This window comes from Trematomus bernacchii, unplaced genomic scaffold (assembly GCF_902827165.1).
Source record: "Trematomus bernacchii unplaced genomic scaffold, fTreBer1.1, whole genome shotgun sequence".
Taxonomy (NCBI): Eukaryota; Metazoa; Chordata; class Actinopteri; order Perciformes; family Nototheniidae; genus Trematomus; species Trematomus bernacchii.
Window position 1 is genome coordinate 4,503,605 of NW_022987342.1, and position 15,723 is coordinate 4,519,327.

At 42.2% G+C, this 15,723-nt stretch overlaps 1 protein-coding gene across 2 annotated transcripts; it reads left to right on the forward strand.

The window, feature by feature from the left end:
• The first annotated feature begins 11,529 nt into the window (after window positions 1-11,529).
• Window positions 11,530-15,704, forward strand: scoca (short coiled-coil protein a). Of its 2 annotated transcripts, none has more exons than XM_034131196.1 (4): window positions 11,530-11,638; window positions 12,863-12,934; window positions 13,041-13,121; window positions 14,214-15,704. In XM_034131196.1, the coding sequence occupies exons 2-4, from the start codon at window positions 12,916-12,918 to the stop codon at window positions 14,354-14,356; spliced, it is 243 nt and encodes an 80-aa protein (XP_033987087.1). In that variant the 5' UTR covers window positions 11,530-11,638; window positions 12,863-12,915; the 3' UTR covers window positions 14,357-15,704. The 2 variants fall into 2 exon arrangements, with proteins under 2 accessions (XP_033987087.1, XP_033987088.1); XM_034131197.1 differs by having other exon boundaries at window positions 11,536-11,634.
• Window positions 15,705-15,723: the final 19 nt, after the last annotated feature.

The window sequence follows — 15,723 nt, forward strand, 5'->3', positions numbered from 1 at the left end:
GCTCCTTGTACTTCCGGTTTGATCGCGGGTGGCCCCCAGCGTTTAGGGTGCGTTGCCGCCACCTACTGGACTGGAGTGTTACTTTCCTAATGTGACCAAACAATGAGGGCACATTTTCTAATTTATTGTAATGTAGTTATCTATTCTTGTCGATTGTCAGGAAAAACCAACACAAACACTCAAAAAACAAGCACTACATTCTTTCTATAACTTTGGTTGATCTTAATAACACTTAACTGAATACTTTGTCTGATAATCTTACCAGATTCCCACAGGCATGCTGACTTTCATCAGCTAACCCTGAAACTAACACTCTTCTCTTGTCGTAAGATAAGATATACTTTACTGATCCCAAATTAAGATGTTCTTTCGTTACAGTAGCATAAAAAGCAAGGCATTGCACATATTTAGTATAAACAATTATAAAATATAAACATTTCAAAAATAGCAATTCAACAGAACAAAAAAAATATACAGGTTGACAGTGAAGATACAAATCTGTAAACTATCTGACAAATAGAACACTATTAAAGGGCCAATTTACAGCTAACACAATACAAAAGTAGGATACTTTTTACATTAAGTGTGCACGGAATGGCATATTAAAATAAATCAAGATGTAGAGTGAGAAGTTATAAGTCCAGTTAACAAAATAGAAACTATGGAGCAGTGCGTTCTCTGCCAGCCAGAGGTGATTTATACTGTGTTATTGCTGTTGGCAGGAATGTTTCCCTGTATCTGTCCTTGTGTTGGAGAAGGAGCTATTAGTTTTAGTCACATTTTAGTCCTTTTTATCCTTCAGTTTTAGTCTAGTTTTAGTCGACGAAAACTCAAAACGTTTTAGTCGATGAAAAATCTTTACATTTTAGTCAACTTTTAGTCAAAATGTTTTCTCTCTTTAAACTAATTCAGTTATATTTATATAAGTTATAAATACAATATATATAATTAATGTACTTGAGTAAAATGTTGAGGTCCTTGTACTTAACTGGAGTATTTAAGTATGTTGCTACTTAGTACTTCTACTCATTCAGAGGTAAATGGTGTACTTTTACTCCACTACATTTATTGAATAGCTTTAGTTACTTTGCATATTTGTATTAATGATGTGAAACATAACCAAGTCTTAAATCAGACTTTAGTTCCACCTTGGAACTAAAGTCCTTTTTTGTAGCTTGTAAATTCACAAGCTACCCTGCAGTATACAAAGTCATTAAAACTAGCTGCACCTTTACCAGCTTTGAGAACACTTTAATGATCAATCATTATAAAACATATCATATATATTATTCTGAAATGGACCAATCTGCACAAACACTACTTTTACTTTCGGTACTTTAACTATTTTGATGCCAATACTTTTCTACTTTTACTTGAGTAACATTTTGAATGCAGGACTTTTACTGTAACAGAGTATTCCTACAATCTGGTATTTTTTTACTTAACTACAATATCTGAGTACTTTTCCCACCTCTGCACACCTGATGTTACTCGTAATTGGGGCAACAGAGCTACGAGTTAAGGAAGTCGAAAATGTTGCATTTCTCCGACTGAATATGACGCTTTTTGGCCGGCTGTTTGGACAGACTACTCTACTTGTGTCAACGCGCTAACGCGAAAACACTAATGGCAAACGAGCTTTGTCCACATCGAGCCTTGTAGAGTGTCTCTATACTCTCTGAACACTCGTTCAGCGTGTCTGTAAAGGCCCTGACACACCAGGCTGTCACCAGAGAACTCGCCGACACCGACAGTTCCATTGACGAGTTCTCCTGCGTCTTGGCCATGTGTCGCACTGGAACACACCGCAAAGACTTCAGCCGAGCACGTACGAACTGCGCATGCGTGAGTGGCAATAACTGTCCTTACCAGCAGGCGGTGGTAGTGTGTATTCGTCATTCAAAATAGGCAACAACCGGAAGAAAGAGAAGAAGAACAGACTGTGATATAAACAAACAGCAAATAGCGTGTGCGTTCCATTTTCACTCTCGTCCATCGAAAACATGTTTTAGAATATAAAAATACATGAATGATGAAATGAGCACATAAAGTGCAGACATACTATAAAATCACAGTTAATAGACCTGCATCTGATGATCGCAGTGTTCTGGCGGGTGTGTAGTTTATTGAGTCAGCAATGTAGTAATGTATGTAATGTAATAATGGCCACTTCTTGCTAAATTTACATTTCCATGTGATGCTTTTATCCGAGGCGACTCACAATAGGTAAATGAACAGCAGTAGACACTATCTCATTTACTTAGACACTGTACTTAAGGACAATGTTGAGGTACTTGAGACTAATCCTGCAACTTTATACTGACAAATAAACCGGACTTGACCAAAAAAATCACGGAGCTCTCAGCAGAGGACAGCCGGGGACGCTCCCGCCGATATCAGAGATGTCCCATGTGTGGGAGGTAAGAGAGGACATTTAAGGGCTATGTTTGATGTCTTTAAGTATCACCTGCTGGTGTTTAGCTGCTGTCCTGTGCCTTAAATCGTTTGTTTACGTCCCTCACTTCCGTTTCGCTTCTCATTTGCTAGCTGAACAGCTGATCAGAGTGGTTTCTTGGCCCGATAGCTTGTGTCCGACACCCGGCCGATTCAACATGTTGAATCGGCCGGGTGTCGACCGTGAAAGGCCAAATAAGGCGTGTCACGGCCGAGGGTTCGGGACACACCAAATTGACTTTGGGCAACAAGGAACGCGTTGTCGCCAGACAACCGAAGACGGCTGATATCGGCCTGGTGTGTCAGGGCCTTTAGGCCCCGCCCCCCGCACACAGAGAGACACAGGGAGATCGCTCTTCTGGAGTGAAGAGAGCGGAAATAATGATATTGCAAGTTAGAAACGTAAGATGCATTTTGACAGACAAGATGGACAATTGGGGGAAAATACCCTGCATTTTGAATCTCCGATAGTCCACCATTAACACCTTAGTCCCGTCTCGTCTCGTCTCGTCAACGAAAACTAAATATACATTTCGTCAAAGTTTTCGTGATCAAGAATCTATTTTTAGCTCGTCATCGTCTTAGTCATGTAAAAAAGGCCGTTGACGAACATTTTTCGTCATAGTTTTCGTTGACGAAATTAACACTGCTTCAGTAGAAGCTGCTGGGACTCCCAGCAGCTTCTACTGAAGCCTTCCGAGTAAATCGCCAGAACGCCGACACCTCCTCATCTCCACTGCTCCCATGTTTTCTTTTGTGTTGCCATAAGTTAGTCTCTCTGCGTTTGTGCGCTGGGCTAATGCTAATAATGCTAATGCGAGGATAATAAAATGGCGGCTTCACAAAACCTTTTTGGAGTTTTACGGGGTGTGGTTTGCAATCCGCCCAGCCAATCTGAAATAGGAACTTTGTTCTCCCACGAAAGTCCCTACTCTCTAGCAGGGACGGAAAAGGGGGTAAAAAGGTTCTCGCCGCGTTCACACCGGAGTACTTTTCACCGTACTTTTCGCGTTTAGTTCCGTTAGTACCCCTTATGTCGCGTTCACACCAAAAAGAGCACTTAATCTCGGGAACTTTTACCCCCCATTTTTAGTGCCTGCTATAACAAGAGTGGTAACGACCGGAAGACCAGTAAATGGTACGAGCGCTTGGATGCTCTGCTAGGCCACAGACCTTTTCTCCGGGACAGCATCGACCTTTGATTCGGGCACGATGCTGTGGGAGGCCGCTCAAGGAAAGCGGCCTCCCACACTCTTAGGAAAGCGGGCACGGGATGTGAATTTCTTTGACACCGTCGAGGCGTTGGAGGACCGGCGTGCTGTGGTGAAAGAGTCGATGCACGGGGATCAGATGGTGCTGTTAACCAAGGCCCAGGAAACGGGAGGACAAGATGCTCACGATGATGGAGCGCCAGGCTGAAGTGTTGAAGCGGCAGATGGAGCGCCAGGAGCACCAGGATGAAGTGTCGGTGCAGGATGAGCGACAAACCACTTTTCAGAATGGGTTTCTGGAAGTGCTTTCCCAGCTAGTGAAAGCCAACAGGTCTTCCTCCCTATAGTTGCCACTGTTAACAATGTCTGCTGCTGAGCCTATCCCTACACCTGGGACAGTTTATTTTTATATTATTGTTATTACTGTTATTATATAGTCTTGATACAACTGACACTTTATGTTATATTGATAATGTTAACTTACATGTACAACTTCTATTTTATTTACATTAAAAATGTGAACTTCTATTTACTGTTATGTCTTGAGAGTGCAATAAAGAGAACCTACATGGCGATTAAACAGATCCTGTATCTTGCTTATTTCTCCTGACACTTTATCTTTAGTGACCTGTGTAGCATCCTATACATCACATGTAAGTGATTATTCTGATACCATCATGTTTCATCGGTTATAAACTGGCGAAGCTTTATTTGTCATTTATTTATCATCAATGTTGCAACCTTGTGGGGGAATGGCAGGGGCACATACATAAATATGATAATTTATATAATTTTAAATATTATTTGACCTAAAACTAAATGTTTTTATGATTATCCTCTGAGGAGGACATGGGGATTTGCGAACTTTTAATTCCTCGCCCATTTTACACAAAATGGAGTCCACTATGGGCCAAAACTAACATGTAGGTTTCCATAGTGTTTATGGCAGATGGATGCAGTGGGTCTCAGGAAGATATATATATATAATAAATAATAAAGGTGGGTTTGCTGCTGAGCCTATTTACTGTGCATACAACACACCTGGCACAGTTTATTGTTATTATATTGCCACACTGTACACTATTGTAATGTTGCCTGTCTTGACTGGAAAATAAAAGAGAGAAACAAAAGCACTGTACAAAAGATCAGCTTTATTGTCAAAATGTTTACAATGTACAATTTACACGCTGTTCAGATGCCTCATAAGGGCTGTGCGCGTGTCTTGCCCCCCAGCCTCGGCAATGGCTGGCGCTGGCCCATCAAGCTGGGTCGCCGGTAAGGCAGTCCATTCGTCCCTGTACTCATCATTACTTTCACAAAGGTTATGTAATATGCAACATGCTGCCACCTGGATTTTGATCTTGTCCATCTTGCAGTCGTTTCTTTTCATCAAGCACCGCCACCTGCCCTTCAGTCTGCCAAAAGCGTTCTCCACCACCACTCGTGCTCGGCTTGTTTTGTTATTGTACGCAAGTTGCTCAGGCTGCATTAACTCAGTTACAAAGCTGTATAACATGAGCACAAACAGCACAACTTCAGTCGACTCCATCTCCATCATGTCTGAGGTCGGAAGGTAAACAACAGACGCCTAATGTACAGCGAGTGGGTGGGCGTCGCAGTATACGCGGGAAGTTTTTCTTCTTCTTCTTCTTCTCTTGTTTTTGTAGCGGATTGCAAACAACTTTAAGGTGCATATCGCCACCTACTGTACTCGCCGTGAAGTGGTTTGTGGCCTGCCAGTAAACCCAAAGCAGAAGAAGAAGAAGTGACGTCAGCGACTCATTTGCGTAATCTTCCCTCAGGGAAAAGTACTCTTTGGAAATGCAGAACAGGATATGCTGCGTGATCAGATTGTGGAAAAAGCCTACAGTGGACGCATTCGTGAACGCTTGCTGCTAGAAGACAAACTGACACTGGATAAAGCCATTCAGATTGCAAATCAGGTGGAAACGGCGGCGCGCAACGTGGCCGAGTTCTCCAACAGTGAAGTGCCTGTGAGAGAGATCAGCGCGCCAAAATGGGAACAAAAACGTCCCGCTGCAAGTAAACAAAGGAAAGGTGAGAGTCTGAGCAAGCACGAAGATGTTACAGATGTGATTCAGATAAACATATGGCCAATTCCACACAATGCCCTGCTACAAACAAAATATGCAAATCCTGTGGAAAAACTGGGCATTTTGCCGAAGTGTGTCGTTCAGAACAAAAACGTGAAGTGAGGGAGGTCGTTATTCCAGAACTGACTGTTTTATTGCTGAATAATACTGCCCCAAAAGAGAAGAAAATAATGTGCACTGTAGATTTGGGACTTTCTCCTGCTAACCAGTCATTTGAGATGATAGTAGATACTGGTTCTTCAGTGTCACTGCTGCCTGCTCATGTGTACGAGACCTACTTCAGTCACATACCACTGAAACCTACAAAGGTTCCTCTAGTCACATACTCAAGACAGAGAATCCCAGTACTAGGGAAACTGCATTTACGTGCATTCCATGACGGAAATACTGCCTCAGCTACCCTTTTCATTGTGAAGTCAGGTTCAATACTGCTGGGCCTGGACCTGTTTGAGGCACTGGAAATGGTCATCATGAGAAACAGAGTGGTACTGAAGTCAGAGCAGACAATCAGAGATAACAACCCCACCTGCAACTCCTATTACACAGACACCTACTGCATCTGCACCTGTTAATACAGCTTTACCTATGGGCTGTGTTAGGAACATTGTACACAAAGTAAAAGTGAAAGATGATGTGAAGCCTGTGCAGGAGAAATTGAGAAGGCTTCCATTCTCAGTCAGAGATGCTGTTTCTGCAGAGTTAAAGCGCCTTCTTGATGCTGACATCATTGAAAAAATAGATGCCTCTCCCTGGGTATCACCGATCGTTGTGACTCAACGAAAGAACTCATCTAAAATAAGGATGTGTACAGACCTCAGGGAGCCTAACAAGGCCGTCATAATGGATTGCTACCCCATTCCACACATGGAGGAGCTCTTCTCAGAACTCAGAGGAGCTACCATATTCTCAACCCTCGACCTGGCTAATGCATACTACCAGCTTCCACTGCATGAGGACAGCAGAGATTTGACTGCTTTCATTACTCACGAGGGACTCTTCAGGTACAAGCGAGTTTGCTATGGGCTAGCATCAGCACCCTCAGCGTTTCAGAAGATGATGTCCATGGCGCTGAAAGATTTACCTGGAGTGCAGGCATATCTGGATGATATCATCGTTTACTCCTCATGCCGTGCTGAGCATGAAACCCGCCTGAAAGCAGTACTGTACCGACTGCAGGAAGCTGGACTAAGTCTCAACACAGATAAATGCAAATTCTACCAGGACAAACTAACGTATCTAGGACACAGCATAAGCAAGGAAGGTCTGCTGCCAAACGATGACCACATTGCAGCTATTCGGGATGCTCCATCACCCAGTGATCCAGTGACTCTCAGGTCTTTTCTTGGCCTAACATCGTGGTACTCCAAGTTCATACAGAACTATGCAACTGTGGTGGAACCAATGAGAGATGTGCTACGCAGAGCTACATTCACATGGACTGATGAGGCACAGAGTAGTTTTCAGCAGGTTAAAGTACTCATCACAGACAGTTCATCACTGGCTCTTTTTGACCCGTCACTGCCCACCATAGTGTCTACAGATGCCTCAGACTATGGCATAGGTGGGGTGCTGACACAGATACATCCTAACAACACTGAAAGAACAGTGGCATTTGCTTCCCGCTCTCTTAGTGCTGCAGAGAGAAAGTACTCTGTGGTAGAAAAAGAAGCTTTGGCCTGTGTGTGGGCTGAAGAGCGTTGGAGAACCTACTTGTGGGGAACAAAGTTCACCTTAACGGGCCGTCTCCACAGCAGCGTTAAAAAAATCCTCAAGCTTCAGATACGCCCACGCGTATCTGAAGCTTGAGGATTTTTTGCGAGCAACCAATCACATGAATCTCCCGCCCGGGACATACGAAGCAAAAAAGCCCGAAGTAAACTGGATATAAACTCCCCAAAACAGGCGAAAACCTACCACTGTCTCTGCCACCTCCCTCCATGCCTGGCTCCTCCGGTTTATATCCCGGTAGGTCTGGTCATAAAGCACCGGGTGATTGATTCGCTACCGCTAATTTCTCCTCCATTTTTTGGAATATGAGGAAATGACCTGCGGTATGTCTCTCCCAGCATACACGCCGTTTGATTGGCTAGAGCTTGAACTGTCAGATTTGCGTACACGGGATTTGATTGGCTGACGCTTCCACCTCAGCCTCAAAAGTTGAACATTGTTCAACTTTGAATCCTCAAAATCCTGAAAATCTCCGCTCGCCTGCCCACAATGCATTTCGGCGAAAAGTGAGGGAAAGTGACGTCACCCCATTCAAAGTGAATGGGCAGAAGCGTTTCAAGATGTTTTTAACCGCTGCTGTGGAGACGGCCCGTAAGGACTGATCACCAAGCTTTGACCACACTCTTGGCTACAAAAGGCATGGGGAGAGCTGGTATGAGAGTAGCACGCTGGTCTGCCAGGCTACAACAGTAAAGAGCTTAGTACCCGTATCCTCTGTCCCTTGCTTCATTAATGTCTTTTTACTAATACACAACAGTGTGAAAGCGCCTAATGCAAATTTTTGGAACTATATCGGAACTATACTGGGGAGCTAAGACGCAAGGAAGGGACGTGAGTGAGGGAAAGGAGGAGGTGAAATATTCAATTGAGATGAGCCTACTATCACCACAATGAAACACGTCCAGAAGAATGTCATGCAAATCTGCCTGCCTTCCTTCGATTCTCCCTGAACTGCCTGATCTTTTTAATGTTCAATGTTAAAGGAGAGGCGTCATGCTTTTCCGGTTATTACCCGTCCCCTTGTGTGTTATGAAGGTTTTTATGCATGTAAACGGTGTGCAGAGTCAAAACCCTCAAAGTACACCCTGTAGCGAGTAAAACTCTAACACAGAAAATACCTCCCCAAAACGCCTCGTTGGAGATACGTCATTGTCCATTTGATTCTTCCGGGACGGCATGATGTCAAGCCGTACCCGGAACGAAATGGACCAATCCGTGGAGCCGTTACGTTACGTCCGCGGAGCCGTTACGTTAAGCCCCCCGCTGATTGGTCCAAATTGACCAATCCACGGACTTCCTCACACACACATCTGTGTGCAGGGAGCAGGCAGCTCAGCTGATTTCTCCTCCCTGGCTGCAGGCTGATAACAGACAGTTGGGATTGCGGCGAAATTCTCTCTGCAGACCCATTCTCACAGCGTTTATCAACCTTTTTGTTACTCAATATCAAGCCACACTTATTGTTTTTACTTCGGATGTGAGTTTGTGTGTGCTCAGGATGAGTTTGGCTGTGTTTCGCTATGTATCCTAAACAAGGAAACAACACCTCCACGGAGCTCAGCGCGATTCACAACGTCCCGACTAATCAGAGCACACTGTGCTCACAGGGAGGGTGCGGGCTGGAGCTTTGGGAGCTACAACGAGCCGTTAAAGGCAGAGAGTGAAATTCAGTGAATACAAGTAGTTTACAGAGATGCTGTATGAGAAACCAATGTGAGTTTGGAAAAATGCACAGTATAAATCTATTTTAGTATCAGTGGAAATGGCCATGACACCTCTCCTTTAACCATTTGTGCAGATAGCATGAAATAGAAAAGATCGCCGATGCTAATGTAGCGTTAGCGTTAGCATGTCTGCCCCCAGGGGAGGGGGCATCCGGGCTTAAACGGTGTATTATAGAATGATCACACCGGTGTGACAGTACTCTTCAAAGGGTTCACGAAATATGACTACTACTCTTACTGTTTAACATTAATGTTACTTCATGTTAAGGCTAATAAAAATGACAAGGCTGAGGCTGTAATGCTAACTAACGTGCTTGCTACTAGCTAGGTAGCTAACTTGATCCAGCCACTCCTGGTCCTTTCATCAGACGGGAAGCGAAAGAACGAGCAAGACCCATTGCTGGTATGATTACAACCTCGTACAAAGCACACAGGCATCTTGTTAAAGTTATCTTATCTTAGCTATCTCTTATATTTAGTGGAGGAAAACAATTATGACATCACTTACGCGACTCTGGGATTTGTAGTCTTTCTAGTTGCGTATTTTTCATAGTCTTATATTTCAACAGTTTTATGACAAACTGTGACTTTTTGACATGGAAATTATTTTTTAAGATTGACAAACAACATAGGCCTATGTGTAATTCATGGCACAATTCAAACGGGATCGAAAGATACGTTTTCTCTCGCCATTGACTTCAATACATAATTTTTCAGAAATAAGGTCCCATGCGGTCCACCGGAAAGGGAGGGACTTCACCTCTCTATAGCGTTGAGCTAACGGTAACAGCGTTTATTGTTTACTTCCGCTGCATGTTTTATTCTTCTACTTCTTATTTAATTGGCATTTGTGAGCAACGAGTTAGTGATTTACCGCCCCCTACTGGGCTGGAGTTTGCAGAAGTCTATTGCCCGGATTAATAATGAATAAAAAAAACTGAAAAAAGAAAGGAAGTGGGTTGCTCACCCTCGCCTTCGTGTCCACTTGTATTAATGGACATGAATCCAAATGAGTGTGTAGGCTTGGTGACAAACTCTCTCAAAAAACTCAACTGAAGACATTGTTGCTTAAATGTTACGTTTAGTAAAATATGATTCTATTCAACTCAACGTCTCATAGCTAATTCCTTACATGTACGTTTGTTTATATATATTTCCGCTGTATGTCTCCTTTGTCTTCTTCTTCATTACCGCCACGTTCTGATCTGGAGTGTGAATCACAACTTTATTTAAAAGATTCAAGATTCAAAGGCCTTATTGTCCTGTGTACAGTGTAGTAATGGGAATGAAAATCTTTAGTCCAAGTAAAGTAAAAAAAACAACATAAAAATAGTGCAAAAAGAGTATAAATAGAGTAAATAAAATAGTGCAAGAATATGTTGCAAGTAATGCAGAAGCAGTAACATCTCAAATAAAATACAATAAGATAAATGTTGCAGAGAATGTTGCAAATGCAAGTCTTTATACATGTAAATAGAACAAGATAAACAAAAACAGAATGTAAAATAAAACACTTTATAGTGGATAGATACTCTTCCTATAGGCGGACTATGCAGATGCATAGAGAATACAAATTAGCCGTCTTTATTTGTAGACAGCCAAGCCCCCTCCTGTGTTCGGTGAAGCATTATATGCTTAAAATTCTAATGTAGGATATCAACACAACTAAACTGCAATGATAGCAAAGCTGTGGCTTGTGTTTTTGGGGTAATAAAGTCCAAATCATCGTTGGGCTGTCACCCAATGAGTGACGTCTGAGGAAGATGAACAATGTAAATTATACATTGTTGAGAAAATGCAGCATCTCTTGTATTTATTGACGTAGAGGAGCCTTATTGTTTACCTTTTTAATATCATTTTTTGTAAGTTTCAATTGCTTGGTTTTCGTGAAATTAGCCTGTTTTCCTCTTAAAGTGCAACAGACTGATGCATTCTCCACAGATCATCTTAAAGGCTTCGGAATCCCCCCATTGTAGTTAAAAAACTGTAAAAACTAGGGCCCCCAAACAGCATCTTGCATAGGGCCCCCAAAAAGCTAGAAACGGCCCTGAGTCCTTATTGTTTATAAATACATTTGTGAGCTGCAAACAGATGAAGTTATTGAGTTATGAAGGCATTTTCAATACCAATGTTATTATCATAGTATGACTTAATCCTTTCCAGAACACTACAATACAATCAAACCCATTCGATTATTATTTACTAGTCTGATTATGACTGCAGTGTGTGTGTGCGTGTGCGTGTGCGTGTGTGTGTGTGTGCGTGCAGTAGTGCTCCCCCTGCCGGTCGGTGTGCTCACGCACAGTGACGTTGCCATCATCCTCATTAGCATCCCCATCCTTCCCACAGAGCCGCTGGTCTGTTTACAGGTCACTCCGCTAAACGGAGGAGACATTTCTGGCTGTAGGTGAGTCCAAACCAATGACTGCATAATATAAAGGTCCGAACATCGGTACTTGCTCTTTTCATTTGGGTAACAGAACATTTTAAACTGCTCGATGAAAGGCAGCCTTGTAATCTACATCTGAAGCTAAAGCTAGCAGCAGCTAGTCTGTATCGTTAACAGTTAGCAGCGCTCCGTATGATGACCAGTAATATTTATATATCAAATAGTCACTTCTAAATTTGAGCTCGTTTTTGTTGCCTACTGTGAGACACTCATCTTGCGTTTGTTGTTGAAGTGGTAGCCCCATTGCTAGTTAGCCTACATAGCTAAGCGTCCATTATCGGACACTCCTGGCGAGTTGCTTTACTTTCCCCCATTTTCTGCCAAAAATATTGCTCACAGCCACATTGAGCCACAGTGGTATATTAGACTTTAAAATGTTTTCGGGCGATTATATGGAGCTGGCCTAATCTATGTCCGCCGACATCGCTCATCTTTGTCCAGACAAGCTAACTAAGCACTAGCAGTTCTTCGCAGAGATAGAGCAGCTATACCGCTCATTTGATGTTGTTGGTTGCCGGTTCATTTAATATAAGATAGTTTGGACACAATTACCCAATGTCAAAGACTGTTTGGCTTCAAGCGGGCCTTACAGTGGTCCTTTTGCGGGTTATCAGTAGTCAGCATCACCACATCATCTCACACCCCTGCCCCTGGGTGCGGTGTCAGCTCCACCCAGCTGCCATCATCATCCCCGGCAGGAAAACATGCCTGAGCCTCTCACACACAGTAAACATAGCATCGATCATAACAAGCAGCAAATTGAAGGGAATAATCATTATTGCATCTATTTTCATGCAAATTAATAATCACTATTAAAATGGTGGTTTGTGTGTGTGCTTTTCTTTTTGCATGGATCTGTACAAACTTTAATACATTTTAAAGTTTCAATTTGTAGGCCGTAACATCTCTGCAGCACCACAATACTTAGTTGGAATAGTATTTGCCTTTTTAAAATAAGATTACTCTGGTCAAAATTGTGATTCCGACAAATTCAGATTAAACACCCAGCCATGATTTAAGCATATTGAGTCCGGGAAACCCTGAATCTCCGGCACTTGGTTTTATTTATATGGACAGAGTAGTATATAATGGCATGCATCTCTTCCTGCTTTTGATATATTCACCATGCTATCTTATGATCTACCTTATGGAGCTCACAGTGTTCTTCTATCTCTTTTACAGTGGACAGTGGATCTGCAGCCCTGCATACTAAACAGGAGAACGAGCTTTTCATCATGAACTGCGATATAGATGGTACGCCGGCTTACATGCAACTTTGTAAAAAACTATACATGTCCCATCATGTTTTAATCAGACAATGCGTTTTAAGTTGATGTGGAAAGCATGTTTCTATTTGCAGGAGACATGGAGAACCAGGTGGAGATGGAGGAGAAGACGAGGTTAATAAATCAAGTTTTGGAACTTCAGCACACTCTCGAAGGTAACACACACACAACTTGGATATAGTACTGTGCTAATGCACTTAACTGCACCTGTCCCTCCATCTCCTTTCCCCATTCACAAACACATGCATATGATTTTGATGGAGGATATATATCACTTAAACTTAACCTCTTTTTAATGTGAATGGTGTTTAACATGTATCCACAAATGTAGGCAGAACTTGTGGACAAATTAGATTAGTTTCAGGCCCAACTACACCAGAAGAGTCTGCTCACACATTCTTCTGTTTCTGATGTTTTTGTTACTCGCCATCAATGTTATATCTGCAAATTCATGTTATCCACTCAGCAGATATAAACAGAGAGAACACAGCTAGACATTTGTGGAAGAAAGGCGCTGGCAGTGTCTCCTAACGGAGTTTCTTCCAAAAAACCCATCTTTTTTTATTGTTCCTATGACAGCAATATCTTGACAACCGTGGTTGTATGACAGATAAGCATCACCCCATTTGAATTTTGTTAAAAATCTTTTGGTCTTTGTTGTGACAGTTTCCGTCTGACAGACACGGCCAAAAACAAGCTTTGCCTTAAAGGTCTTCAGTGTCATTTCTTTGTGCTTTTCTAGATATTATAATAATATTATATAATATTTTCATCTCGAAGCAGCTGCCTTTGATGTTCTCATTGTAATGAATTGAAAAAAAACGCTCAGGCTGCCTTGACATGACAAGCGGTAAAACGGCTATGGCGTGGCCTAACATTTCTAAGGAGAGAGCTGTGCTGCCCCACTAGTGGGAAGCACTCAACGTTCAAATTATTTCAACTCTAACCTTGTTTAACGCTGACTTTTTGACACGCATCCAATCAGTATGTAGCGGCGCAAGATAGCAAAGGAGGTAACCGTAGAATTGAACATAGCTGGCTATTTTCACCGCAAGGCTCTGCTCCAAACCTCGCAGTGAGCAAAGATCAAATAGTGTATCATGTGAATGCAGCCTCATCTCATTTTGTAACTGTGCCCCGATACTGGATTTGTTAAATACTCGAATTTCAACGTATTAAAAGGAAGCATCGCATTTCCGAACTATTCGATGGTTTTAGCTTCCATTTCTTCCTTTTTTTTGTTCCAGACCTGTCAGCGCGGGTGGACGCAGTCAAGGAGGAGAACCTGAAGTTAAAGTCTGAGAACCAGGTGCTGGGTCAGTACATCGAGAACCTCATGTCTGCCTCCAGCGTGTTCCAGACCACCGACACCAAGAGCAAACGGAAGTGAGGAAAAGAAAGGGACCCGCCATCCAGGCATGGAGAGGGATTTGTTTTTCTCAGCAGACCTGGGCGTTTCTTCTGTAATCGCTACTTTCCAGAGTGAATTGGATAATCATAAATATAAACGTTCCCTTCCTGCTGACTAAACAAATCAATCTAACGTTAGTCTTGCCCAGGTCTGTTTTGCAGCAGCTTCCTCTCCACACTACAGACAAGGTAGACATCACCCTTTAATCAGCAACACTAAAACAGAACTATGTAAATAAAGTGGTTGAGGGTCATTTGTACCTTGAGTCTCTTCTTAACGTTCTCTGTCGAAGTCGTATCTGTAAAATAATTCTTAGCTCTGCTTTACCCGCTTGGTTTTCCATATTTCAAATACTGCTGCTCATTTCAACACCGGTTTATTTTAATTATTTATTTTTGTACATTTTTCTTTACGTCAGCGCAAGTCCCGGATGCAAGCAGGACTATTACTCTGTTAAAAAAAGCTGGCAAACTGGACAGTATTAGGGAGGATATAAGATGTAACTGGATCGCATGTAGGAGTTATTTTAAAATGCATCTAATGATGTCATTAAATCAATAATCCCTAAATAACGAAGTGTACAAATAACTTTTTAACAATGTGGATAGTAGATAACAATGCAAATAAAAATCACAGATAAACTAAAAGTGGTGTAAACAGTTTTTAGTTGCAAGTGTATGCAATATTTTAATCACGATACATGATTTCCATTCTGTACTTACAAGTATTTGCGACCCTTTTCAGTTCATCATGTCATGTGGTGTTGTAAATTGTAATGTAAGCGTGATAAAGGAAATTATCGGGTCATAAATGGTTTCATTTGTGTTCTTATTCTGTGGGAGGAGGGGACTAAATAGGCCAGATGACACAAGGAGGAGGAGACAGGCAGGAAGGGAGCAGTTGAGTGGCCTTGAGTGCTATTGATCCACTCAGCCTGGAATACACCGGCTGCTAGAGGAGGGGTATGACTGTAAAATGTGCTGATGTGCTCAGAGTACAGTAGAGGAGGGTGTGTCCTCAAACTTCTGCTAGCTCAGAGACAAAGGGGATGAGGGTGGAAGAAGTAATCCTAAGAATTGTTTCTCTTACGGAAAAAAAAGTCTGATAATATCTGGAAACCAGTTATCAAAGTGGAAGTGTTAACAATACAGGATGCTATTAACACTGTATATGCTTGTAATTTATTAAGGTTATTTTGATAACAGTTGTACAGGCTTTCATTTATTTGCTGGCATGTTTTTTTCCCACATAACCACCCTGTACTCTTGTGTGTAGACACCCTGCACCTTTGCCTTTTAGACATTTGTTAAATAAAAACCTAATATCACTCCTTTCTCTGGGTCTTT

Excerpts from the sequence above, each read along its gene's own strand:
- scoca (XM_034131196.1), top strand. Across the intron at positions 13,122-14,213 it reads ACTTCAGCACACTCTCGAAG|ACCTGTCAGCGCGGGTGGAC; the intron begins GTAACACACACA and ends TTTTTGTTCCAG.